Raw genomic sequence first — 27,673 nt, 5'->3', positions numbered from 1 at the left:
CGTGTTACGGACTGTCCCTTCTGCCAGGCATAGTCCCCAGGGTCGTTTCTGCCCCTGCCTGGCATTGCACAGGAGACACAGAGCTGGGCCAGCCCTGGCACGGCATGGCACAGGGATCCTGGCTGCTGGGTCAGCATCTCCTCCGGGCAGCCCCTGCCTGGGGGGAGGCGTCCCACCGGGTGGGCACCCACCCGGGAGCCCACCAGGCCTGGCACGGGGAGCAGGGCACATCCCCACCAGGCACCTGGACCTCACGAGGGCTGAGCAAAGATGAGAAAGGCTCAAAATACAAGAGTACATCTTGTCTGAAGAGCACACCTTCCATCCAGCCCAGCAGCTCTGCCTCTCCACGTCAACCTCTTAATTTCCACATGCTGCTGGCTGTGCCTCGAAGCCGTGCCTCAGCCCAACTGTTTCCATCCGGGTAGCTGGGATTTCAGCAGAAAACCCCTCCGCTGGGTTTGTTTGCCTTGTGGACCGTTTGTTCTCCTTGGCTGGCTTGAGTGAGCCGCTTTGATGTACATGACTAATGCTCTGTGCATCTGTCACCGCAAACTGCAGCGGCCTGTGGCTTGTGCAGCCCACATGTGATGTTTTACTTATCCAGCAGAAAATTTTGCTGCCGTTCTTTCCAGCTTGTAGGTTTCTTTTATACTGAACAATCTCAAAGAGACCATTATGGTGGAGGAGGGGGTGTCCTCAACAAAGCTCCTTGTTGACCCTTGCTTTTTCCTTACTAGGACAACACCCATGTTGTTATCCCCTGCTTCAAAAAATTCTGTTCTAGAAGAAGAGATGTAATTCATGGCAATAGGTCACAGAAAAGACCTATTAGATCATTTTACGCAATGCCTTTCACAATGTCCATCTCCCAGGGAAATTGTTTCTGGCTGGAGTGCAGGTCAAGGATCACCCTGAGCACAGTGCCCTGCACTGGGACGGGCTCTAACAGCCCCAGAGGTAGATTTGGCCAGGAATAGCACTTCTTACTGGTGTGACCGGTACCCTGTGCTCCTGACTCCTGGTACAGGACCCTGTGCTGCAGGTGGGACTGGCACAGGAGACGTCTCGGGACCTAGGTGGGTGGTGGGAGCATGGCAGAGCAATGTGGAGCACCTTCTCCTTGTGCCTGTAGCATCATGGTGCATGGGATGGTTGAGCACCTGCTTCAGTATCTCAGAGGGGAGCACTGGAGAGGGGCACGGGCACTGCTGCCAGCCCCTTCCCTGCTCCTCCTGCTGCACCTGCATCACCTGTGCTCCCATCCCTGACGTTTACATCTCTCTTCCTTTCCCAGTGCTCGGCAACGTGTGGAAATGGGACACAGAGGCGCCCTGTTTACTGCAGCAACAGCACTGGAGCTGCTTGTGACCCTGCAGAAAGACCCAGCTCGGAAACTATTTGCTCCTTGCCACAGTGCCAGAAGAAATTAGACAATGCCAACGTGGACTGGTCTGGCAGTGGGTCTTCCAGCAGAGAGATATTTAATGAAATCGATTACATGCCCAGCAACCACATTGCTAAATTTAACCCTTTGATTCCAAATATTCCAGAGTCCAATGACGTCAATATCATCACTGAGGAGGACTTCTCAGCCAGAAAGGGAAATGTTTTTGTTGACGACTTTTACTATGATTATAATTTTATCAACTTCCATGAGGATCTGTCTTACTACCCCTTCACAGAGAAAGAGACCAAAGGCGAGGATCCTAAGCCAGAGCTGAGCATCAATGATGTGGAGGGGTCCCGTGAGATGCCTGCTGATGTCCTGCACTCCATCAAGCTGGGAGGAGGAGCAAGCGAGGACCATCTGGTGACCAACAAAGTGACCACTTCTGTTCCTGGGCATGGCAAAGGAGAGATGGAACCTGGGGGTTTAGCCATGAATGATCTCCTGAGTATGGTACCTGTGGATGCAGGAACAGCTGCTCCCAAGTATGCCATCCCTGACTTCATGGGTGAGGAGGAGGACGCCACACTTTTGTCCCGCTCTGAGGACCACCCACCCACCCAGAGCACCTCGAGTCACAACTCTGCAAACAGCCATGACCACCCACACCCAGATGAACCCCAGGGAGCCGTGCCAATGAGGACTGGTCCTGAGCAGGATGCTCCAGCCCATGGCCTCGCTCCCTGGGCCCCTTACCCAGCTGATCCCTCCCCACCGGTGCCCACTGGCAGGGGCAGCACTGGCGCAGACACATCTGACCATCTGGGAGAGCCAGGGAGCAGCGGTGAGGGGCATGTGAGCACAGAGGGGCTGGGTAACGCTGGTGGTGAGGCCCCTGACGTGGCCAGCTCTGCGGGGAGAGGCCATGAAGACTCAAGGGAAATGGACCTTGTCATCACCAGTAACGCTAACAGTGCTGCCCCTGAGAGCAAGGAGCAGGAATGGTGGGCAGAAATGCCGGAGGGGATGGCGGGCATGCACACAGCACCAGCAGCTGATGACCAAGCCCATGGGACAGAGGGGGCAGATCTTTCCTTCCCCACCCCACAAGGACCAGGGTGGGAGATGGGAAGGGGCACCCATCCCGCTGTGAGTCTCTATCCCATGGGTGCTGACGGGGACTCCGTAGGACAAGCAGGGCACCAGCCAGAGCTCCATACCCCAACGTCCCTGACCTTGGCTCCCTTGGTGGCCACTACAGCCTTTGCAGCGGCAGTGTCCTTGTCCCCTGCCGTGCCCAGGCCAGCCACCCAGCTTACCTCCAGCAGCTTCACTCAGCAAGATACCCCAGCACCAGCCATGCCCATGGCCCCGGCTCACAGCCCTCTCGCACACCCAGCAGGAGCATCACCCTCTGAGGAACCCTCAGCATGGTGGTCCATGGGGGTGTCCCACCACCCAGAGCTGGCATCGCCCCATGCAGAGCTGACCTTCCACGGAACCCCACTCAGCAGCACTGTGGCAGGGGACCACTCGTCATGGGCAACCCCAGGGATACCTGCTTTCAGTGATGGGGACCACAAATTATCTCAGCCCACCCCTGCCTCCCCGCTGCTCTGGGAGAAGAAAAAGATGGAGAAGGAGGAGCCTTCACTTCCGCCATTCATCAGCATGGCAGCCACTGCGATGCCCAGCTGGGAGGTTGGGAACTGGAGCGAGGTACGTGTTGAGTCCCATTAAAAGTGTGACGTGGCCAGTACAGAGGTGAGAGACTGGTCCATCTGCTGGCTGGTCTCTGGGACATTGCTCTTTGTGTGCAGAAGACATGCATGGCAATTTTGAGCGGCACAGGTATTTTGGCTGAATGCTGAAAGCCCCCAGCTCTGTGGGGTGGAGCAGGCAGGCAGCCCACCGCACCACAGGCCACCACAGCCAGGAGCTGCTGCCTGGCGCGAATCAGATGCCCATGCCCCGCTGTCACTCCATCCTGTCCCGCTCCCTCTGGCACCAGCCATGGTGGCAGCGCCTTGTGCTCTGCAATGCTCAGCCCCAGAAAGGCACAATTCTGAGCTGCCCTGGCATGCCTCCCTGCTCCAGGAGGGCTGGTGCCCCCGTGCCTGGCGTTCCCCGGCTCTGCAGGGAGCCTCCTGGGGCAGCGGGTGCTCGAGCAGCAGTGGCAATACCCGACAGGCAGGGAAGCGTGCTTCCCACCCGGATCCCCGTCCGCTCTGGAGGAGCAGGCAAGCGTGGAGCACCCACGCTGGGACTGGGCACCCAGGGAGGCCAACCCTGGCACAGGAGCAAGCTCCTGCCATTGTACAGGAGAGAGTATCTTAAAACCCACCATGAGAAGACAGAAATGTAAATGTCAAGTGTAAGGTGCATCAAGGCTGCAAATTGCCAAAGGGACGGGGCTGTGCTGAGTGCAGTGGATAGGGCATTACTGGCAATTATCAGCTCTCCTCTCACTGCCCAGCTGTCCCAGGGCTGCTCTCTGCAGAGCGTTTGCAGTGACAGACAGCCACTGCAGGTCAGGCATTGGGAGCATTGGGGCAGCAGGGGCACTGGAGGCACTGGGGGACAGCCCCACGGGGGCCAGTGGGAGAGGAGTGGAGCAGGAGTCTGCCTTGTGTGTTGCAGTGCTCAGCCACCTGCGGCGTGGGTGCGATCTGGAGGACCGTGCGCTGCAGCACCGGCAGTGACGACGGCTGTGCCACTGCCAACAAACCCGTCCCTGCTCGGCGGTGTTCCCTCAGACCGTGTTCGTCGTGGCGCGTGGGGAACTGGAGCAAGGTAAACAGGCATGCAGCTGGTACAGAGTCCTGGAAAATCCACAGGAAAATGAAGGCAGGTGGTGCCTGCACTGGGACTGGCACAGTACCTGCTCTCGGGCCGTGCTCTTCCCCCATGGCTCCCAAAGGCAGAGGTTAAAGATCTGCATTTGCCACAGAGTTTAAATACTTCATCCCGCAATAATCCTTCTATTTTTCCTGCTCGTGGGCTGGTTAGAAAGCCAGTAATTTGCAAAAGCTGAACAAAGAGTGGTTGTTCAGTGGTTTGAAAGTCTCGGGCCGTTCTGCACTACAGTGTTTGCAGCTGGGTTGGGTGAATCCAGTAGGTTCAATGGCAGGGAACGACCCCCCTTGCGCTGGGTGGCCGCCGTTTCTTGGGATCATCAGGTGTCTCATGCACAAAGACTTTGTTGTCACTACAACTGGAAACCAATTGCTTTCGGAGGGATGGCAGTGACAGGTTCAATGCTGCATGGCATTTTCTCTAGCTTGGCCTGGGGAAAGAGGTGAAAAAAGGTTGAGTATCAACTCAATCCAACCTGAGTCAGATGTGTCTCTGGCGTCACTTCCCGTTGCTGGAGGGATTCCCCCTGCACCAGCCCTTGCTGCCCTTCCCCAGCATGATGCTTGTGTGGTTTCCCAGTGCTCCAGGAGCTGCGGTGGGGGAACGAAGGTTCGGGACGTGCATTGCATCGACACCAGAGACCAGAGGCTCCTACGGCCCTTCCACTGCCAGGCTGTCCTGTACAAACCACCCGTGCAGCTCCCCTGCCAGAGCCTGCCCTGCCTGGACTGGTACACGTCCTCCTGGAGAGAGGTAGGGGCTGCTGGGGACGGGGCTGAGCAGAGGGGCAGCGCTCAGCACCTGAGCACCGCAGCGGGGCTTCGTCCCTGGCTGGGCAGACGCAGTATGTGTGCTTGCGATGGAGAGTTCCACACCTGCCGTTATTCTTCTGCTCTTTCAGCCAGCACTTGGCATTTGGTCGCCCAGAGCAAATGCTCAGCAGCTGGGCAAGTGCAAGGCCAGGGGTGCTGAGCTGCCCGCAGCCGTAGGCTGTGCTGGACCCCCCCAAGTCATTGCCGGCAGAGGGACAGTGGGCTCAGCCTGCCTCTTCACACGCCTGCAAAATTTAAGCAGATACTTGCGGCGCGTCTGCTGCGTCCTCCTGCTGCTGGGACCCTCCCAGCCAGTTCCAAGCACCGAGAAGGAAACGGCCCGCTAACAGCGGGGGTGGCTGCGGAGCAGTGCTCCGCCGGGGAAGCAGGTTTGGTGCATTTGCAGAGGGGGTTTGCAGCGTCTTTCCTGCAGACGCCAGTGCATGGCATGTCTGCCTTTCTGCGCTGCTGCTGGCTTCCCCTCTCGACGGCTTGTTGTGTCTCGGCAGTGCTCGGAGGCGTGCGGCGGCGGGGAGCAGGAGCGGCTGGTGACTTGCCCGGAGCTGGGCCGTTGTGAGGAGACGGTGCGGCCCAACGCCACCCGACCCTGCAACACCCACCCCTGCACCACCTGGGTGGTGGGCTCCTGGGGAGAGGTGAGTGGGCACGGGTGGGAGCGCGCCGTGCCTCTCGACGGGGCTTTTGAATGAAATGCGAGGAACGGGAGGGAAAACCCAACCCTCAGAACCAAACTGGGGGCTATTGCAATAAAACCCTCCTAGGCTCTGGTGCTGCCGGCACCGCATGGCATCAGGGGGGCGGCTCTGTGGGGCTGGGGGACGGGTGTCCCCCGGCGCTGATGGGGCTGCCCCCCTCCCTCTAGTGCACGGCTCCCTGCGGCGGGGGCATCCAGCGGCGCCAGGTCAAGTGCATCAACACCAAGACGGGGCTGGCCGAGGAGGACAGCAGCCTCTGCGACCACGAGCCCTGGCCTGAGAGCACCCAGAAGTGCAACCCGCAGGACTGCGAGAGCACCGAGTCAGGTAAGCCAGCAGCGCCCTGTGGCCCTCCTGCCTGTCCTGGGAGCTGAACGCTTTGTCTTTAGCGTGGTTACACTCCCCAAGAGTGCGTGCGCGCCGTTTGTGATAAATGCTGCACTTTGAGGACATGGTGATAATTGTGGAGATTGGTGTGCAAACCACCCAGGCTCCCAGTTAAGGACTATTACCTGCAGGGCGAGTGGCTTCTCCATCATCAGCTCCATGCAGCATCTTCCACTGCCATCCTCTCTGTGGTTGGGGACACTTTTCCACCATACAGCACCAGTGACACCCGGGTAGGAGCTGGGGTGTGCGCGGTTTTGCCCCTCGCCGTGGGTCGCAGAGTGATGTGAGGAGGCACAGCGCGGTGCTGCCTCGTGGGCTGTGTGCCAGGGAGGTTTGGATGGCACCGTGCTAGTGGGCATCAGGTGGGTGTGCTGTGCAGTCTGCTTGGACTTCTCAAAGCCGTGCGGTGAAATGAAGTAGAGGCCGTGTAAGAACTCAACCCGTTTCTGGGGCTGGTGACTGGAGGTGTTTTTTCTGGCCAACTTTAGACTCATTCATTTTTCTTCTCCCCACCTTTCACTTCTCAGTCCCACTGGGCAGTCTCGGGGAGGACACCCGCAATGACTGGCCATCCTGAAAGACAAGCTACACTCAATTAATTTTTCCAGGGCAGGTCCTGCCCTGTGCTCTCCCAGCTGGCCGGCAGGACGATGCCGTCCTGCTCCCGGGAAGGGATCCCAGGAAGGGCCGTGCTGCCGGCGGAGCAGCACCCAGGGTGGGACAGGCTGGGTGCCAGGGTGAGCCGGGGGTCTGGGCATGGGGAATAGTGATGGGCACACGGTGCTGCCAGACAGGGAGCTGGTGCTGGCCACAGCAAGGAGAGTGTTGGGGGAGGAAGGACAAACCAATCAGCCTCTAAAAAGTGATGTGTCTGTGAGAAGATGGAGGGGGTGTTTTATACGTGAATTGCATAAGGCTAGTTTGGCTAATCGATAATGAAGTGGGAATGTTATAGCCATCTGTAAATGTCCAGAGCATTTGGCTCTCAAAGGGCTGAGCGTGGTTTGTTACTGTCGGGAATGTGAGCTGGGATGTGCTTGTCAGAGGCAGCAGCATCACCCCGCAAAGGGACTGCCGGCGCCGGCCCGAGTGACTGCACAGGGGTGGCATGGGGCAAAGGGACCTGGTGCAGCAGTGACGTGGCATTTGGGAAAAGGAAGCCAGAAGGAAACATCAAGTGGTTAAATGCTCTGACCACCAGAAAGCTGTTCAGTTATAAAGTCCCAGAACACAAACCTTTTGAAACAAGTCTGGGCTCACCACTAGAAAGTCAGATAAAAGACCAGTTCTCCAGCATCTTTGGTATGTCTGAGCAGACACTTCGGTGCGTCGGTCCCGTTTTAACCTGACCCAGGCAGGCTTCCCACCAGCTTCATTTACCTGCTCCAGCTGCAGCCACGGTGCTTGGCCATGCCACAGGCACTCACTTGGCTTCTGCTCTCACCTTCACTCGGAGAAATACATCCCACGGCACCAGGCAGTTCCCTATAAGCCAAAGATCTGTGGGCTGCAGGGGTTAACAGCACTTAAAAGGAAAAGCAACATAATGAGGGGATTAGATGTCAGTGATATTAGTGTGATAATCATTAATCAGCTTTATCTTTTTAGTGTGTCTGTGTGGGGAAAAAAAAAAAAAAAGCTTTTTTGACTGCCCAGAAAGAAACGTTAGACCCTTAGGGGGCTTCCTGAACAAAGAGAGGGCTGAGAGGGGGGAGCAGGGTGGGCAGGAGGCCCCACAGCTGCTCCCCACCTCCATGCAGGTCCCCCTTTGCAGCCTGGGACTCCCATCCTCATCCTTTCAGCGACCTCTGTTTGTCCTGTACCCAGTTGTGGTCCCTCCAACACCTATCCTGGGCAGCGCAGGAGCACTGGCTTCGATTAACTGGGATATGGAGGCTGTGACCACTGGCCGTCGGGATGCTTGTAGCCACTAAGCCGCTCCTTTTTGCTGGCTGCGCAACTCTCCTGTGTTTGCAAGTCTGTCGGGCAGTTCAATACTTAGGAAATAATTAGTAAGGCTTGCTCAAGAAATGATGTGTGGTTCCGGCTATTTTTGTCTAAAGGGAAAATTTCTGTGCTGGGCTTGGTGATGAGAGCCATGGAGCCAAGGTTGTACCAGAATAACCACTTAGATGTCTAGGAAGCACCCAAATGAATGTTAAAAATCTGGATTAAAAATGACATAAATGCTCTGGCTGTAACCCAGGGTAGGAAACGCCTCTTGGAAATACAAATGTTTCCTGCCAAACCGTGAAGAGGAACAAAACTTGCACATGGCAGGAAATCACAGATGTGTAAATCCACAGGCAGAGGCTCCCAGAAAAGCCATGAATGTAAACTCCAGCCCCTTCCTGTGTTTTAAAGGATCTTTACTGCACAAGATTAATGCAGGCTGGAGTGATTCATGTTTATGTTAGAAGCACAAGGAGCTTCTATCTCCTTGAACAGGAGGTGCACCGAGACCAGCGAAATCATGTGTTTGCCTTTGTGAGCAGTTGTGTTCTTGCGGACACAAAAATGTGAATAACCCCAGTAGAGTTTAAATGTTAAATCCATTATCAGATGAATTTTTAAGAGAGAGAGAACACATTACGCATAACCAAACATCTCACCGGCAGTCAGTTTTCTTCACTTAAAGGAGGCTGGAATTAATTAGAACCAGAATCGTGTTCTGTTGCCAGGTTATAAATTAATTGAAGATTACACAGAGGTTATTTTTAAATATGCCCGTCATTTTACAGCTGCATCCAGCCGCGAGCGGAGAAGATAGGCTTGGCCATGTCCTTAGATGGCTCCCGGGGAGCATTGCAGCCCGTCGGGCACCCAGATACCTCGGCGCGATGTCCCAGCAAGGCTGGGGGCGTTTGTCTCACTCCGTGGTGAGATGAGGAACTCAAATGCAACTCCAGCTCAGGAAGATCTGCACGGGGGCTGAGAGCCATTGCTCTTGCCCATGCTAGCAGCAGCTGGGAAAGCCCTGTGGCATCTTGCTGGTGTCTGGGGGGGCGAGGGGGACATCGCTGTCCTCCTGACAGCACAACCTGGGTGATAGGAGCAGGAAGAGCTTTGCTGGACCTCGGGCAGGGCTGCCGGGGAGATAAGAGCAGCCTCTGGCTCAGGAAAGCCCGTTGCTTCCTGATTTCCAGCCGTGCTGAGCTTCGAGCCCCAGCAGTGCTCTCACACCCACGTCAGCCACTCCTGTTACCGGATCATTTCTTGTAAGTCAGAAAGCTGGGAAAAAAACCTCACACCATGTTTATTTCTGTCTTTAAGTACTACACTTTGTTTTCTGTTCATCTTGGAAAGGACCTGGCAGGTCCCACGTGAGAGCTCAGAGAAACCAGCGCCAGTTTATCCAGCAGGTCAAATGGTTTTAAAACACAGAAGCAGCAGTTGCTTTATGTTGGAGGAGGATGCTAACGGGGGGAACCGAGCTGCAGTCACCCCACTGCTGCAAACATCGTGGCTGTGCCTGCACGATGGCTTTTGGCCAGACCCCATCAGCGATGGGTGAACCCAGCCCTGGTCAAGACCAAACATGGGGTGCTCATTGTGGTAAAAGTCACAAAGTTAAGAATTTTCCTCGTGCCTGTTTCTCTTACTGGGTGAGTCTGGGAGTTCTCCAAATTCACCCCAAAGCGGGTGCCGAGCAGGTGATGGTTCTTCGCTCCAGCCAAGGCATCTTAGCAAACAGAGCTGTTCCCCACGGGTGCTCAGGCTGTAAATACCAAAGGAATTAAGGTAAAGCGTTCAGCTGGCCCAAGAACAAATATGTCTAAACCAGCCGTGGGTACAGTTTCCCTGGGAATCAGACAAAGGTTTTCAGCCAGCGGGAAGGGATGGAGTTCAGCCTCGTGTCCTGGGAGCAGCCAGCTCAGGGGACCGTGTTTGGTTGGGCTGTGAGAGGGGCAATGCCTCGGGGGGGGTCCGGGGGCAAAGCCCCCCAGCTCACACCAGGGACATGCTGGGATGAATTCCAGACACCCAGCACCCTCTTCAATTGCTGCCGTCTGTGGTGCTCCAGGCTCATTATCCAGGGTCTGGCTGTATTTCTAGTTGCCTCAAGATTAATTGGCAATTAAGCGTTATATTCCTGCTTGCTTTGACTAGGGAAATGAAATTATTCATGCTTCTGCATGTGGCTGAGTTTGTCTGCGAGGGATACATACTAGAAATAATTGCAGCAGATTCCAATTTTCTCTGTCATTTGAGCATGTAAGTCTGTATTCAAGTGGCAAAACAGGGAGGTGCTGCTGAGCAACTCGTTAAGTGCCCTTTATTTACTGCTAATTAACAACAGGTGTCAATGGAAAAAAAAGGGTGCTTAGGAAAGGATTCCCCTTTTTTATGAAATGTAGGAGAAATGAAAGTTCCACATTTTAGCCTTACAGAGAAACAGGCTTTCGCTGCCACAGGCTGGCAGAGTCTGCTCAGGTGGCCCCATGTGGGTCCTGCCTGCTGGGGGGCTTGATGCAGGTGCCAGGTCCGGGCAGTAACGGTGCTGTGCCTGTCCCCTCCAACGCGCCCCGATGCCAGCCCCAGCCCGCCCACGCCGCCTCTGCACAGCGGCTCCCATGAAAACCTGGGCAACAGGAGACAAAACTGTAATAACTGTCAGGCAGGCGGAGCAGGAGAGGCACATTTCCTCGCCGTGATGAGAGCAGTAGCGTGTCCTTATCGCAGTGCTGCACGCTTTTTGTGTAATGACCTTGGTGTGACCAGTGGTGGTGGGAGATGCTTCTCCTCCCTCCTTGGCAACTGCTGAGCAGATTCAAGTTTTAGAAAGCATAAATCCCAACAGACCTCAAGCAGCCAGTGCAAGAAGTTAGGAGAGTGCAAGAATCTGCTTTTCTTCTGCCTTGGGCACAGCTGTGAAGGCACGGGGCACCCTGTGCTGGCACCCAAGGGACCTGGCGGCTGCAGCCCAGAGTGCTCTGCCAGGAGCCTCTTGCCCAGTCTCTGGTAACAGCCTGGCAGGGAGGAGGCAAAGCCCTAATCCATGACACACGATTAACCCTTACTTAACCTTTTGGAAAAATCTCCAGAATACATCAAAAGTATTTTTTCTCTCTGCTGAACATCTTTCTTCTGCATGAAAGACATTGGCCTTGGCCTTGAAGTGCTAAAAACAGAGAAAGCAAGGACAAAAATGAAGAATGGAGCTTTACCCGTGGCTGGAGGAAAAACTGCGCTCAGCCATGGCAGTCACGTTCTTGGGGTGCTGCCTGCAGTCGTTTGCTCTCGGTCTTGAAGCTGTGGAGGGCTCAGCGCTGCTGCCAGGTGCCGTTACCCTGCCTGACCTTCGTGTTGCAGAAGCAGCAAAGGCTCCGGAGATGCGACACAGCTGCCTGCTCAAGCCCCATCGCTTCTTGCAGAGTTGGCTGTGGGAAGCTTTGGACACGGTGTGTTTGAAGTGGGTTTGGATTTTGGAGAGGAAGGCAAGGTCATGGTCAGCGACTCATTTTGGCAGAGGTGGCTTTTTCTCCCCTTCCCTACCCTCATGAGAGGGAATGGGAAGACAGCGTGGAGCATAGGGAGAGTCCTGGCTCTGCCGCGGCTCTTCAGAAATGAGAATTTCTCTCTGTTGGATCCAGGGACTTTAAAAAATGAATAATCACTCTCAACCTCTTAGAGTGCACCAGCATTTTCCTCCCCCTGGTCTGTAATCCGCAGACTGGATGCTCGATGGATGCTCTGTGACAGTGCTGCGCGAGACGTGCCGGGAGCAGCAGGGCTGACACCTGAAAACTGGTGGGGTTTTGTGCTTTTCTCCCAGTTTTCCCAGCTGTGGGCATGTGCCTGTGCAGGCAAGCCTGGCAGGTGAGTGTACAAGGCACGCGTGCTGACCAGCAACCGCAGCTCTAGTGTTGCCTTCGCCAGGGCTCGTTCCCAGGGCAGGACACCGTGGGCCCCGGAGCAGGAGCCTGGGATAATACTTGTTAAATTTGTCCCTGACTCTGAGAGCATCCCAAAGGCCAGAGGTCAGCAGCTTAATTCTCTGGTTTTGCTAGCTCAGCTCTAAGCTCAGCTTTTCCTTGTTTTAACAAAACCTGTTCCAGGAAGTTTATTTTTCCTGAGCATAAAAGTAAATGCTTAGGTCTGTATGGCAGAAGCTTAAGTGAAATTTAAAGCAATTTCCATGCCAACTTAAAAAAACAACCAAAAAAAGAAAAAAAGTGGGGGTTTTCAGTTTCTAATGTGCTGACTTAGCCTGGATTTTAAAAGCCCTGCTTTAAGCTGTTTCTTTAGACTAAAATTTGGCATAGATTTGAACATTGGAGCATATGGTCAAATGAAGTGTTAGGATTAAATAATAAAAAAAAATATCGTTACTAGAAAAAAAAATAGCAGTAAAAGGATTAAATGAAAATTGGGTCAATTCTGTAGGGACCCATCTCTGAAGAGCTGACAAATTAAGTACTTATTACAGCTTCCCTTGCCCAAGACCAAATTCCGGGGAGGAATCACGAGCTCAGCCAAGATTTTCAGACCTGAGCCTGACCCCGCACACATCCTCGCTGAGACGCCACATCAGAGCGAAGGCCGGCCCGATCTGGGAAAATGGTGAGCGCGCAACAACTCCCATTGACTTCATCTTCTTAAAATGCTCTGGAAACCCGGATCCGTGCGGGGTCTCGTGTAAGGTCAGCAGATTAGTTGCAGCAATGCCTCCAGCCACGGGTGGTGGCTCTTCTCCACCCTCCGTGGAGCCCGTCCCGGCTGATATTCCGTGGTAAGCTCGTACCTTTGCAGATCGTGTGGTGTACAAAGAGAAATAACTCCTGGCAGGAGACCGGTGGGCTTATTTATGCCTGTGTACAGGTAGTGCAGGTACAGGATTTCCCTACCAGCACCCAGGATGTTGACCCATTGGAAAAGGGTCAAAAAAGAGCTAAACCACCATCACCTCTGGTCCTGGAAAGCGACCTTCCAGTGAGAGGCTCCAGAAGCCCAGCCATCACAGCTCTTTCAAGGGAAGGCAGGAGGCAACTTGGTTGTGATCCATAAATAGCTTTCTAAGAAGACCGTTGCGATAAGCAGAGAGCTCGTGAGCAGAAACGAGCCCAGCAAGGCACAGTGGCAGTGTGCTAAAAATACCAAGGCACTCAGCAGGGGTCTGCCTCAGCAGGGCATCCCCCCAGGAGCATCGCCCCGGCTGCAGCGCTGACCCTCCGAAACGCTGGTGACATTCCCGTCCATCCATGCAGTATTTTTAACAGAGTTCTTCTAAACGCTGTGGAGTTTTTACTGCTGTTACATTTGCTCTGTGCAACACAGCGAGTAATTACCTGCCCTGGAGCACGCCAGCCCCGTCCATGCTAGCCAGGAGCCGACGGTGTGTTTTCCATCTCTCCTACCCAATATTGCTTTCGAAACCTGTAAGTCAGACCACCCTGGCTTTCTAAATCCCACGGGAAGCACAGGCTGGGCAGGTGTGGGGGTTACCCAGCGGTCATGCCCCGGTGAAGAGTCAATGATTACCGAGTCCTAAGGTGGAGGAGGGAGAGGTGGCTGAGGTGGGTGTGCTGAGCTGGAGCTGGGCACCAGCTTTTCTCTCGTCATCAGACACCCCAGAGGTGTTCTAGCATCCCTGCTCGAGATATCCCTGTCCTGCAGCATGTGCAAACATGTATTCGTGTGCTCGAGTGTCCCAATGCAAAAGGGCGCTGTGGGTTCGAGAGGATGCTGTGGGGAGCTGCAGGGATGCTCCCGGGAATACCATCCCTGAGACCCCAGTGGAGCATCACACGAGCAACCGCTTCCCTTTTCCCAACCGGCTCTGGTGCAGCGTGGTTGCTCTCATGGTCTGGGGATGTGTGTCACTCCCAGCCCAACCCTCCCTGGGCTTGACAGCGATTTCTTGTCCGCTGTGCTCAACCAGCAGGAAAAATCCCCATCATCTGCCAGCACCCAGGGGGCTGGACCAAACCCCCAGCCTGGGAATGTAATGCAGGGCTGGGATCCGGCGCTGGGTCCCGGTCTGTCGGCAGCTGTTGGATCCAACAGCGCTGGCAGGCAGCAGCTTCTGTGCTAAATGGTTTCTTCTATTGCCAGGCAGAAAGAGTTGTTGCTCGAGAGGAAGGGAGGAAATACCTCTACTGAAATAGAAAATTAATTTTAGATCAGTATAGTGACCTCCTGCCTGATGGGCTGGGGGAGGGGGGAGGGCTGTGATTGAAATCCCAAATGGGGGGAAAAAGTCTCTGTTCAGCATCTGCCGTGGCCTTTGCATTAACGGCTGCGGGTCGGCTCGTCCCCGTGGGAATCGGGCAGCAGCCTTTCCCTGAGCAAAGCCTTTTGTTCGCAGAGGGGAGATGGCGAGGGGCAGTGGTCAGCAAGAGCTCCCTCAGCTCAGTTCCAGTGTTTCCCCAGCAGAAAAGAGTCCTGAGGAAGAGAAAAAAGCACATTTTCTTACCCCGCTTCTGCATCGGGGGGGGGGGGGGGGGGGGGGGCGGGGACCATAGTGTAATGTAGTGTGTGCTGGGTGAGGGGGGGCCTTGGTAGGATCTGCTTGGTGTGGTCCCAGGCAGAGGGTGTCTGGGGAGAGGCAGGGCAGGGGGACCAGGGTGTCAGCCCCGCGCGTCCACCCTGGGGAGCATCGACTCTGCCCTTTATCAGAGAAGAGCTGTCATTTATTTTAATCAATTGTACGCAAGGTAAGATTAGATAGAGCTGATGTGATTTAAAGAAGTCTTACACAATTAGGTGAGATGCTGGAGGCTCACGCTTGTTTTGATATAAAATAGAAAAGGAGTAAACTCAAAATTAAAGCAAACCAACTATATATTCTTATGAACGATGGATATTTGGTGATTGGTCTCTGACGCTGTAACTAAGCCAAGCTGCAGCCTGTTTGAACCTGGTCTGGCTGGTGACGGAGCTGGGAGCCACTGCTGACAGCACAGGGGAGGGCTGTCCCCTCCTCACTGCATGCCACGCCATCCCATGGGATGCACAGCACCGTGGTTTGCACAGCGTCATGGTTTGTACAACACCGTGATTTGCATGCGGTGGCAGGTGTGAGAGTGTTTTGGGGTGGTGGGATGCTCCATCCTATCGCACCCCAAGGGCAAGGTCTCTTTGGGACAGCACTCGCATCTCCCCCCGCACTGTGAACCTGAGCGTTGGACCTAACGCCCCAACGTGGCACTCCCGGCCCCGGAGAGGGATTTGTGATTTCCAGACTGTTTGCAGAGAGGAAGTACTTTCTGCAAACAGTTTGCTCAGCCTGTGAGTGACTCAGCTGGGGCGGCCAGGCTGCGACCCACGGCCATCCCAGCCACTGCTGCAGCTGGCCCGGGCGCTGCCGCCGCAGCAGGACACGGTGCTGGCACCGCAACCGCGGTTCCCAAAACAAAGCTCGTCCTCAAAGCAGCACCGATGTTGTTTTGAAGTTTGCAAGACACCTGCAGGAAGCAAACTAGATGGTGCCGGTTCTCGAAATAATCTAAGCACAATGCAAAGCAAAATGAATGATCGCCTTTGTGCTGCGTCCTGCTGGCGGTGTGGGGAAGGCTGGGGACTGGGAGGAGATGTCACTGCGGGGAGGTTTGTCACCTCTCTCAGGCTTCCAGCAGAGACCCTCCACCCCAGGAGCGAGCCCTGGGCTTGGCCCCGCACCCCCATATGATTTTGCTACCCCAGAGAGATGCTGCAGCGGGTGTTATTTCTGCTGGCAATTGGAAACAGTGAGGATGCTCGGTGCCCCGGTGAAGGTGGGCTCTGCGTTTGTCTCTGCTGACCGCCTGCCGATTTCTGCATCAGATGCCTGAAAACCGCGCACCGGCAATAACACTGTGCTTGTCCTCTTGCCTCCCCTCCAGGCTTCGTCTGCGAGCGCGACCGCTTGACATTCAGCTTCTGCCAGACCCTGCGGGTCCTGGGAAGGTGCCACCTCCCAACGGTCCACCTCCAGTGCTGCCGCAGCTGCCGCCAGCACGGGCACCCCGTGGCACCCGGCCGGGACCGTGGGGATGAGCGGGCCTCCAGAAGGTGACAGGATTGTCCCCGAGGGTGAGAAGCACCAGGACCCGTGGTGGCTTCTGGAGCAGCGTGGTGGTGGTGGAGGGAGCTGGGTCACAGCCAGGACTTGTGGCTCTGCCTCGTCCCACGGCAGCGCCGGACGGTGCCGCCTGTGAGCGGCGCAGCGCTCTTTCAAAACATGGGGAAGGCTTGATTTCTTTTATTTGTGCTACACTATAACGGTGCTCAAACCATCGGTCTGAAAAATAAGGTCTGGCGTGGGCTGGGTGTGCAGGTCCCGCTGGTCCCATGGGAGATGCTGGGGCAGCTGGGACCCTCTGTCAGGGTCACGCTGCCACTGGGTGACCGGTGGGGAAACATTTTGGGGAAGGGAAACCGAAAGCAGCAATAATTTGGGGAAGATCTTTCAGAAATGCTTATGGTGCTATCACTTGACATTTCCAGCCTCTTGATGGTGTTGGCAGGCCAGCACAAAACTCTTGACTTTTATTATTATTTTTATATATATGAAGTGAGCATCTAGCATTCCACCAGTACAGCCAACTGTTTGGGTTAGGGTGGTTTTTTTTCCTTAAGGGACTTGAAGCTGGCAACCCATTTCTGTAATTTTCATTAAAATGTTTACACACTGAAGCTAAATAGCCGTAATTTAAGAAATGGAGACGGGGGAGAGGAATAAAGGATTGGCTTCAGTTACCCTCACAAGGCCAGGGCTCACAGTGGGTGCAAAGGCTCCGTACCCTCGTCTCCCCACTGCTGGCTTTCTCTGCCAAAGCCATTGCCCAGAGGGGACGGTTAGGGACACCAAAGCGCGAGTGAAATGACCCATTGTGCATCCCTTTGCATGTATTTGTGAAGGAGAGGGAAAGCTGCTCTGGCCCAGGTGGTGAGCAGCGCGTCCCCTTCGCTGCATCCTTCCTCATGAGCAGCAAAGTACTTATACCCCTGGATTTCTGTATGCAGTTACGGTGTAGCAGTTTAATGGTCGGTTAAGGTGTTTTTCTGTGTTCTTACAAGCTAAAAACCTTTTCTCCTGCTTATATAGATTCACCTCTGTTAAGGTTAGCTGAATCTCTTAACTAGGATATCCAATATTGTATGAGGAGTGGCACTTGGCCGGCACAGCCCTTACTGCCCGGTCCGGGAGTGTCGTGTGTTAATCCCTCCCTGTCCTAGGGAGGATTTGCTGTTAGGTTGATCCCAGGAGGAGGGTCAGGAGCATTTAGGTAGGAATTCCTTTCTGTATTACTCTTCAGGCTATGGAGGACACCCAAAAACTGGGATACCATGAAGGCAATCCTCCTTGCATGGAACGGAGAAAGGCTGGAGCCGAGCATCGGCCGTGCCGCGGGTACAATGCGGCCGCACAGCCCGGGGCACGTTTCTTCTTCACCTCTGCTGTGGGGAGCAACGTTCGGTCCCGTAACAGGGGAAATTCCTTTGTGTAATTTGTATGTAAAGCACAAGCCATGACTTCAGCATTTGTGTTTGATTCCTCTCCAGCGTGGTGTAAATGTTTATGTTTCAAGAGCTTGTGTTCAGTCCTGTTTTCCTTCTCACTGGCACCACCCGTCCCATGCTACCATCATGCTCCCAGGTTTTGCTGTGGGATAGCCACTAAATATGTTGGGGTTTAATGGCTATGGCTCACGAGTGTGTTAAATTAAACAGTTACTGAAGGAAATGGTAGGGTTTCATATTTTCCCTTCCCCTTGAGGGAATTTCAAGGGAATTTTCACTGAAAATGCAATTAAGTGGAGATGGTTTCGTTATGGGCGACACCAGGGGTATGATTATTCTCTTAGCTGCAGCAGAAAGGGGGAGTCAGTTTGCATCTGAAAATCATTTAAGGCTGCCATTTGCAATTGGGATTTGTGTGATTAATGTGAGCTGAGCCGATGGGGTAAGGGCTGGCAGCCCACTGGTGACTTGCACATCAAAAGGCTTCAGCCTCTGTGCTGTGTTGTTGCCTGCTCTGGTTTTGCAAACCATTTTGGTGGCAACCCAGCCTGGTGAGCCTCTCCTGCGGCACCTGCCCATGCACGGGGTCACATCCGCAGCTGGGATGAGGGCACGGGATAATCCCTCCCGTGGGAGACCCAGCCAAACCCATGGCACCGTCTGTCTGAGCAATGGTGTCGGGGATGCCAGAGGAGCGATCGCAGCCGAGGGGAGGACCTAACAGCAGCTGCTGTTTCCTAACTGCTTCAGCCTGGCCAAACGTAAACCTTTGGGAACGCACTGATGACCCAGGCCCTAAATCAAAGGCACTGAGCTTCTGCGAGAGCTCCGTGCACCCTGGCGAGCAGGTTTTCTTGTTAGCCCGGCCCGTGTTCCACACACCCTCACGTGGAGCCGGTCCCTGAGCGTCCCTGGCTGGCACAGCCACAGCTGCTGGTTCATGGCCACAGCATGATGCCCACCAGTGCCTTCGTGTCCCTGCAGCCCCATCTGGGCTGGGGCTCTGTGGCACACGGAACCGCAGCAGCCAGGGAAAACCTTCCTCCTTCAACCCAGAAACCTTTCTGTTTTGAGAAGGGCCAAGCCTGACACATCCAAAGCCCCGGGTTTGCGATGGCTTTCAGCTGTCACAACACAGCGGTGGGGCTGGGGTGTCCCCCTGGGAAGCTCTGAGCAGAGCCGGTTCCCAAGCACTCAGACCGGGAACAGCAGGAATTACTGTAAACCAAAAGCCCAGTGGTTCCCAAATTGCAGAGGTTTCTGGTGGGTGCTGAGGCTGGAGAAGTTTGCGTCGCAGTGTGGGCATCTCCACTGGAAGGGCATTTCATCTGATTTTTAGCCACCTAATAAGCCCAGCCTCCTACAAGCACATCCATTGTATTATGAGTAATAATCACACACATCTTGCTTAAATACCTGCAGTATTTTTCACTGACACCTACAGCTTGGAAAACCAGCTGTAATGGTCAATGGAAAGCTCTCCAGAACTGGTGCAGTCGTGGCTTCCCGGCCGTGCCATCGCTGGCCCTGACTTGTCTGGTGACGGAATCTGCTTTAAGCCACGGGGATGCAGGGGCAGGTGCATGCAGAGCTCCTCGCCGCCAAGCCAGACCTTTCCCAGGAGCAGATCTGGATATTTACTCACTCGGCTTTGTTAGTATCCGTGTTTTCACTTGCTCCTTGTAACCAAGGAACTAACTAGAAATGCCTTTTTTTTCCTTCTTCTTTTAAAGACGCTTTTATTAATGTGTTGACACCAGAAGGATGTTACTCAGAAATAACTGCTGCAGTAGTGTGCAAAGAAAAGCAGGAAAGTCATTATGAATCAAAAGATGCTTGAAATAGAAAGATGCTTTTCCCCAGGGTATCTAAGGATGGTTTGCCAGGAAAGCAAGTTTATCCTTTTTGCTAGGTTAATTAGAGCAGAGGATGAAAGAGAAAAGCAGGAATATGTCACCCCACCCCCCATTGCAGAGTTCCCTGAGCTCTGTGCCCGGTGTGACCGCTGTCCTTAGCCAGACCCCAGCAGAGCAGAAGGAAGCCACCGGTCACGCTGAGAACACGCGTGTGTTCGGCTGGAGACCCTGGCAGAGCCTTCCCCTCCGAGCCTCCCCCAAATCCCAGTGCAGACAGAAGGAAAGCCCTAAGTCATGCTTTTCATTAGCGGTACAGGATGCGTGGTGACCAGGATGCATTCACTTTGTCATTGTAAGATACTTTTGGTTCATTACTTCAGAAAGACCCCATTGAAGACCAGCGCTGCAGAACTCGCATGCTTCATTTGGCGCACAGTAAAGGGGAGGATTCCCACTCATTGTCAGCCGTAGCAATGGGGGTGTCGAGGTCTCTCCGACCTTTGGCCACTCGGTTTTACTTGGCCTGTTTGAAAAACATTTGGTTTCTCCGCTAAGCCTGTCGGAGGCTACAGGGAATTTTGTTCTTGCAGCCTGGTTGCCTCCCAGCACCGGCTGGATGTCTGTACTGGGTTGCCTGGAGCTGAGGGCTGGTTTTTAAGGCAGGAATGTACATTTATACAAATATAGGCAAGCTTAATGACAACAGCAACCAATACCGAAGCTACATCTCTGCTCTCGGATGAGGGGTTTTTTTAATTTTGTGTCATTGAAGACTTCTTTGGGGTGTGTGGTGTAGACTGTGTCTTTCTCGGCAGGCAGCTCAGGCTGATGGAGACCTGCTGAGTCTCTGCACATACACATATATAGGTATGTATATATACATATATAGGTATATATGGAGCAAGACCCCTCGCTGTCACCGCTGCTAAGATAGGGAATTGGGAAAGCAAGTGTGATGTTTGCAAGGTGAGTTCGTGGCTCAGCTTGAGCAGCTGGAGGGTTCCTGGGCTCCACTTGCCAAAGTGCTAGAGGGGGTGACCAGGGGCTGCAGCCAAAATTGAGCAGAAATGAAAAAAAGCAGAGATCACTGGGATGTTGAGGATGGAGGAAGAAACAGCTTTGGGCAACATCATGCACATAGCTGCCGTTAGTCCCACACTCAGGTTTACTAGCCCCAGTCTGCCCGGGAGTTGTCAAGACGCTTTGTCAGTAAGAGTATTTCCTTTTATTTGATAAAAGACAGACATATTTTTATGTTTAAGAATATATTCAGGGAAGTAAGTGGCTGAAACAGCTCCTTGTGAGCCAGGTCTTTGGTAAATACCTGACTGCACTGGAGTTTGAAAACAACTGTCCCTTCGCATTCAAATAGCTTCAACCCCAGGGACTTTGGAAGGGAGAGGCTGGAGGGATCCAGACAGATCTGGCTCCCCCCAGCAGATGTGGGGTTTTGACCAAAAGTTGTGATGCTCTGTCTTAAAATGGTTGCCATGGTGCTGGCAAATCTTGGGTACAGATACTGCAGGGGTCCTGAGCTCAAGGGTCCTGTTGGTGCTTGGAGATCTGAGAGCATCCCTCCGCAGGAATCTCCAGGGTGGCTATCGATCCCAGGGCAGCTGCCTTCCGCGCTACTTTAAAAATCAAAACCTAAATGTTTCAGCATCTTTTAAAGAAGGGAAGAGCTGAGGGGAAGTGAAAGACAAAATTCTGAGTAGTGGAAAAAGGTAAAACCCAACACAACCCAAATACAGAAAGTTTAAACCAGGAAAGTTTATATTTTTGGCAAGTAAAGCTTCCCAATGATTAGGAACTGCCTTTCCAAAATTCTTCTAAGAGGTTGCACTGAGCTTCTAGATTTTAGATTTATCCTGTTCCCAAAGTAATCCAATGCCCAAGCTGCCTTGGAAGCCGGGCTGAGTTGCTTTAGGAAAACAAATGCAGCCACGGTCTGTCCAAGCCTCCTCCGCCAGTTCCTTCCCCCGTGCCCCCTGGGCACCTGGCTGACCCCAGCCCCCCCGTACACCCAGCACCAGGCTCTGACAGACACTCCTAAGTAGTCTTGTCCGATATTTTCCACAGAGGAAACAGAACAAACAATATGGTTTTGGAGGAGGATTTCAGCTAAGTTTCCTGCAATCTATTGTAACCTCCAGCTGGTACTTACCGAACGGGGAAAGAATTGCTCACAGGTTTCACTTGACGGTTTTTGGACTCACAGATGATAAATCCAAAGAAGGCGGATTTGGAACAAGGGAAAACTTTAATGTTGCACAGGCTTCATTCTCGAGAAAATGTTAATGGAGTTAATTTTAAAAATAACTTGATTCTGGAGCCAATCAACTCCAAAGTGTACATTTCAAATGCTCGTCTCAGATGTGGTTTGGTAGCTGGAGGCTGTTAGAGCAGCTTGGGGTGCACGGGGGCTATTACGGGCGGCTCAGACAAAAACAGAAGATGATTTAAGTTTGTCTTAAGTTTAGTGCAAATTCAGGGTGAACTAACCCCCTTAGCTAGGCCACTTGCTGCTTCACAGTAATATTTAAACCTGGTCAGTTGGCTGTGTTCATTACAGAAATACTGATTTATATAAAAGATCTTTCTTCCCAGATTTTACTGTTTTCCAGCCTGCAGCTGTGGCTCCTGTTCCAGCTGTCCTGACATCCACAAAACTGAACTTCCAAAGGGCTTTGCCTGGTTTTCTTCAGAACCAATTGTAAATATAAAACCTCCCTGAAATATTTTTAGTTTCCCCATAGGCTTTCAGTTTGTCCTTTTATTTAAACATTTGATCTTGCTACAGGTCAGCCAGGTAACCCATTGACATCAAGGCACCATTGAGGCTGGCTGTGCTCAGCACTGGGGAGGCACCAGAGTCCCCAGTTCTTCTCCCACCTCCATCCAGCATCTTTTTAACAACCTTTTCTCACCCCCATCCTTACTAGAGGTAGGAGTAAATTGGCCATCTCCACACCATGTCCAATGGGGGAGCCCGGTCCAGCCCAGTTTCTGGAGACAGATGGCAGGTGTTATTTAAAAAAAAAAAATTGTAAGATGTGAAAGCTGCTTTTTAGTGGGCAGTAAACAACATGGGCAAGAACTGGGTTAGAATCCAGTGGGAAATTGGTGAAGAAGGCTTGTGACTTTAAAAGGAGACTGAAGCCAGTGTTGTTAAACCCCACACAGGCTGGGGAAGAGGAATGGAAGGTGGTCAGACCAAGCCCCCTGCCCTGCAGAGCTGCACAGTTGCATCATTACTTGCCCCAAGAGTGTTTTCGGCTGCCTGAGCAAGAATTGTCCCCAGGTGGTGATGGTGGGACAGGAGAGATTGGGAAGGGGAAGAGCCATACAGAACTATTAGATATAACTAAAATAATGAGGCCTTCTAAAAAAAGCTGAGCCCAAGGTCTTGTCCATCAGCACAGCTTAGTCAAAGGAAGCAGCCTGCAGAAGTTCATCAGTGCAAACTTATACTGAGCTCAGCCAGCTTTGCTGGGGAGGCTTCCCCAAGCAAGGAGAGACTTAGAAAACCAACGGAGATGTGAACCTGCTGAACCTGGGGTAAGGAAGCCTGGTGGCTTCAGCGTGAGCAGCAGGGAGAGGCCACGGGGGTACGGCAGGCGTTCAGCATCGCCGGTGATGGGCAGGGGTGTTGGGTGCTCCCCAGCCCCGCAGTCACTGCTGGGCTGCGATTGCCCAGGGACTGGGCAGGGCTGTCCTGCAGGGTTTCTTTTTCCAGGGGAAAGAAAGGAATGGGAGTATTTTAAACAGTCACCTCGGCTGGTTGATGGGGAGATGCGTGACCAGGAGATGGGGGACCAGCAGCAGCATCCCAGCAATCAGCAGCAGGGTGGTGCTTGCAAACACTTTGAGGCTCCTCCTGATTGCAGCATCGCAGAACCTACATGAAGAAGACATTAGGGCAGTAAGCTGTAGCTCGTGTTTTGCTGTTGCATCTATTTATTCATCAGGATCTCCTAAAAGCCTCTCTGAGAGGAGCCAGAGGCTTTTGGCCTCATGTTAGAAATCAGACCTCGTGCCTCCCTTGGTCACCTCCAGACATTTCCAAAGAGCTGGAGACAGGAAGGAACTGAGAGCTCATTAATTGGGAAGCAGCAGGCATTTTATGGAGGAGGTTGTTTATGTCTCTTATTAACAATAACACTTAAAACCCTTCCGCATCTCAAGAAGCAGCTGAGTCACCCTCTCAGAGCACCTGTGTTTTGCAGGCTCTTAAATCTTACCCAGGTGCTTCTGTCCACACCAGGTGATCTCATCTGGAGCATTTTAATCCTCAAAAAGCCAAAGACGTCATCAGTCCTTCATCAGCTGCAACAACTGGTTGGACTTGATGATCTTAAGGGTCTTTTTCAACCTAAACAATTCTACAGTTCTGTGATTCTATGACCAGTGATGGATGCGGTCCCACCTGAGCATGCAAGGAGACAACAAAGTCCACAAGACCCAGGAATAGCTCACAACATCCATCCATGCCTCTTCAGCTAAGAATGAGATGTTTTTATTTTCTCTTATTCTTAAAACCCTTGTACTACACAGAAAGGTTTCACAAGCATGGCCTTGAGGGTCAGAAAAGCAGAGGCCAGACAGCAAGAAAAGGATTTGAAGAATTTAGCTGTTTTATCTTTTTTTTGGCTTTTGTATGACGGCTGATTGCAGTCAGCTGCTCTGGGTGGGGGGCTCAGGCAGGGGAACAGCCATCACCCAACTGCTTTGGGGTGCTGAGCCCCAGCAGTGCTCCAGCAGGTCACAGCCACCCCGGGGCTGCCATTGCAGGCAGCAGGGCTGTACAAATGGGTCATGGGGTTTGTTTGCAAAAACTTTACATGGGGGTGTATTAGTCACTACAGATGGTAAAGGAGCAGTTGCATATAGAGATCGAGCTACTTTTAGCATATAGGTATTTCTAAATATTTACATCCAGTGATGCTGAGCTCTCCTTGAAGCACAAATGCAAGTCAGCAACTGAGGGTCCCAAGGAGGTAAGCAAACGGTCCCTTTACCTCACAGTTTACACCTCGCTTGCAAGGACTTGCAGCCTGGTGATCTGGGATTGGAAATGTGATTTCAAATCTGTTATGTCCTCCCTGGAAAAACAGAAGCTGCTACAAATGCCTTTGCATGCTGTGGGAGCCCAGCAAAGGGGCAAGAGGACAATGCTGGCTCCTTCAGGAGGAACTGGAGGTGGGGAAGGGCTTGCCTCCATGCTTACGCTGTGGTTTGAGGCTGTGCTGGGCAAGGCAGAGCCGTGGGGCAGGAGCTGACCCTGGGCTCAGGAAACTTCCCTCCTGCCAGGCGGGCGATCTGGGATGAAAGTGCCACACTAGCACCCGCCCTGGCTGGGGTGCCCATGCTGCACACGTGGTGGCAGGGGCTGCTGTGCTGTCTTCTGCTTCCTTTCACATCCCTGCAGATACTCCCTGGATTCCTCCGAGCCTCTGGCAGAGGTGTAACCCCCGGTGCCCGCAGTCCTGCCGTGAAAGGTGCCTCCTCTGCCATGGGCAGGAGCAGAGTGCCAAAACCCTGCAGAAGCCACCGCAGCTCACATCAGACTGCCAGCATTAGCTCCTCCACTTCCCAGTTTATCCGCAGCTTCTCCAGCAAACACCTGGACTGCTCTCCAACCACATGAGATGCTAACCTGGTGCCAGATAGCTGCCGAGGAGCGGGGCAGCCCAGCTGGGATACTGGGAGAGCATGCCGACTGAGATGGGCAGCAGGAGCCCAGGGCAGGGATGCTCCTCACCCAGCAGACAGAAATGACTGGTTGTAGTATCACTCTGTGGCTTGTTGGTGCCCTCTGCAGTCGGTTCTCCTTATTGAAAATGCAAAATATTAATAATAACAGGAAGGGACAATTTTACTACTTGCTGATAGTGAGGACAGTTGACACGTGCCTGTCTTCCCGAGTTTCAAGAAACAGCCTATGTTCCTCAGGCACCTAAGATCCTGCCCAATATGACCCTCCTTGACCTGTTCCACCAGTCCATGACCTGCTCACTGCCCATTGCTCTGCTGCCACGCAGTGTGGCTTTGCCACCCCGGTGACCTCAAAACCCTGCGGCTGCGGTGGGAGCGCAGCATCTGCCCACCCTGGTCTGCAGGGCAGCAGCGACAGGGAGAGACAAAGCTCCTAACCCCACTTTACATGGAAATGCTGAAAAGTGTGCTGGCTCTGAAGGTACCCTCTGAGCTGACAGAGCCCAGCCCTGGGGAGCCACCTCCCAGTCCCCATCCCCGGAGGAACTGGCAATATTCCTGGTTTCAGAGACCTGCTTTAGAGATCAGATCCATTTTTCCTGAATTGCCACTCTGAAGAAAAACATTAGCCTCCATGCTCCAGCACAAAGCCATCAGTGCTAATGATCCCAGAATCAAGGAAGCGGAAACTGCAGGACCAAGGAAAGCCCTCTTACAGCCAGCACAGACTGGTCGGGGCTGGAAGGGGCCTCTGGAGATCGTCCAGTCCAGCCCCTGCTACAGCAGGTTCTCCCACAGCAGGCTGCACAGAGTCACATCCAGGTGGGTTTTGGATGTCTCCAGGGAAGGAGACGCCACAGCCCCTCTGGGCAGCCTGTCCCAGTGCTCAGTCACCCTCAAAGTAAAGAAGTTTTTCCTTTATCAGCGCCCTGTTCCCTGTGCAAAGCTTTAGTCTGAGACAGGAACACCATTTCAGCGGCGCAGCCTGAGGCTGCACACAGGCACCAGGCACTCAGCAAACTACCAGGCAACTTAGCCAAGAAGAGGAGCTGCGTATCTCGTGGCTGCAGTACTTCACAAAACCATATTGCTCACAGCAGGTATCTTCATTCTGAAAAGAAAATATCAACCCTCTCGCTGGACAGCAGAAAAAAACCACCAAGTTCCAGGAAAACAGCTGGCAGATAATGCCAGTTCACGTTCACAGGTTCATTTAACACGTCCCTGTAGGGCATTTATCTTCCTATAGTAACCTCTTCAAGGTAGCGAGGCTGTAATGCGGGACGCGCTCCGGCTGCGCTGCGCAGTGATGCACTCTTGTTCCTTCCCCCAGGTTTCAGAAAGTCAAACTGCCTGGGCAGTAAAATACATTCTGTGCAGGGATGCTTCGTTCTCCTGGAAGAGACAGAAGCAGAAGGAGGTGCCTTAAATCTGGTTCAAAGTTAAAAAAAAACCAAATTTGCTTTTCCCGAATTGATTTTTTTCCAAGCCAGGGCTGAGGTTCTTTATTGATAAAAGTCCTTCCCTGGCACTTCCCCAGATCTGTTAGGCACAGGGGCATCCCTGCCTGCATCCTCTCCAGTCCTCTCTAGATGAGGTTTTCTTACTTTTTGGTCTACTGAAAATTCATTACTTAAGCAAATGTTTCCTAAGACCTTGGTTAGAATAACTCGCTGCTTCCCAGGAGGTCTTCCTCACGTACCTCGCTTAAGACAGCCCGTCCCTGGTACCTCCAGGCAGCTGCCTGATGCACGCGTACATTCAGTAACACAAATCTGTGCTGGCGGGTGCTGAAACCCTGCGGGCACACAGCAGAAAGCTGTTACCAAAAATGACATTATATCTTGGAAATTATGTTTTACCACAGCTACATTTGCTGGCCTGGTTAGACCTCAGCTATACAGTATTTCTAGAAAATAGCATCTTTTGATCATCTGTCGAGCAAAACATCATCTGCAAAAATCCGTTTTAGTGGGTTTAGTAGTTTGAAATAGACCTGCGCTACTCAGGAAGCTAAACAAGCTGCAGATGTCCCACTTGTCACTTTATCTCAGTGTCACTGACACCAAGAAAAACCCTTGTGTAAAGCTTCCAGAACAACTGGCTCTTCAGAGCTGAAGACCTTCTCTGGGCAGGAGTTTTGTCCTCCAACAAAAGTAAAGTTTTTAAAAACCCAGGTCACAAGCTCCGTCTATCACTGTGACTAAGCAGGAGTTAGCAATTGCAACTGAAACACAAGATGGTTCCCGGTTTCATGCAAAAGTCTTGGAAACCAAATCCATCTCTCAGGGAAGCTGCAAGGCTTTGCTGGACTCGTCCGGATGCAAATAGCCTGCGGGGTGGGCAGCTCTGAGGGTGTCTGAAGCAGCGGAAGCCGGCATTGCTGCAGGAGAAATAACACTCTGAAGTTCCATATTGGCATTTAGAAATATTTTAGCCATCTCTGGCCCGATACCATCAGCAGCATGGAGACTGGGGCTACAGACGGCTTCC

General features: G+C 53.0%; 1 protein-coding gene across 1 annotated transcript in view; it reads left to right on the top strand.

Annotated features, from left to right (window-relative positions):
* Nucleotides 1-17,676, top strand: part of ADAMTS7 (ADAM metallopeptidase with thrombospondin type 1 motif 7) — a 50,649-nt gene extending 32,973 nt beyond the window's left edge. The window contains exons 19-24 of the mRNA XM_055717080.1: nucleotides 1,298-3,109; nucleotides 4,031-4,183; nucleotides 4,826-4,999; nucleotides 5,568-5,714; nucleotides 5,942-6,101; nucleotides 15,989-17,676. Coding sequence (XP_055573055.1) covers nucleotides 1,298-3,109; nucleotides 4,031-4,183; nucleotides 4,826-4,999; nucleotides 5,568-5,714; nucleotides 5,942-6,101; nucleotides 15,989-16,161 — 2,619 coding nt within the window. The 3' untranslated portion in view covers nucleotides 16,162-17,676. The remainder of the gene's footprint in view (nucleotides 1-1,297; nucleotides 3,110-4,030; nucleotides 4,184-4,825; nucleotides 5,000-5,567; nucleotides 5,715-5,941; nucleotides 6,102-15,988) is intronic.
* The last annotated feature ends 9,997 nt before the right edge of the window (nucleotides 17,677-27,673 follow it).

The sequence above is a fragment of the Falco cherrug genome, chromosome 7 (assembly GCF_023634085.1).
Source record: "Falco cherrug isolate bFalChe1 chromosome 7, bFalChe1.pri, whole genome shotgun sequence".
NCBI classification, from domain to species: domain Eukaryota; kingdom Metazoa; phylum Chordata; class Aves; order Falconiformes; family Falconidae; genus Falco; species Falco cherrug.
Note: the sequence above shows the minus strand (reverse complement) of the source record. Positions and strands in the feature narration are given on the sequence as shown.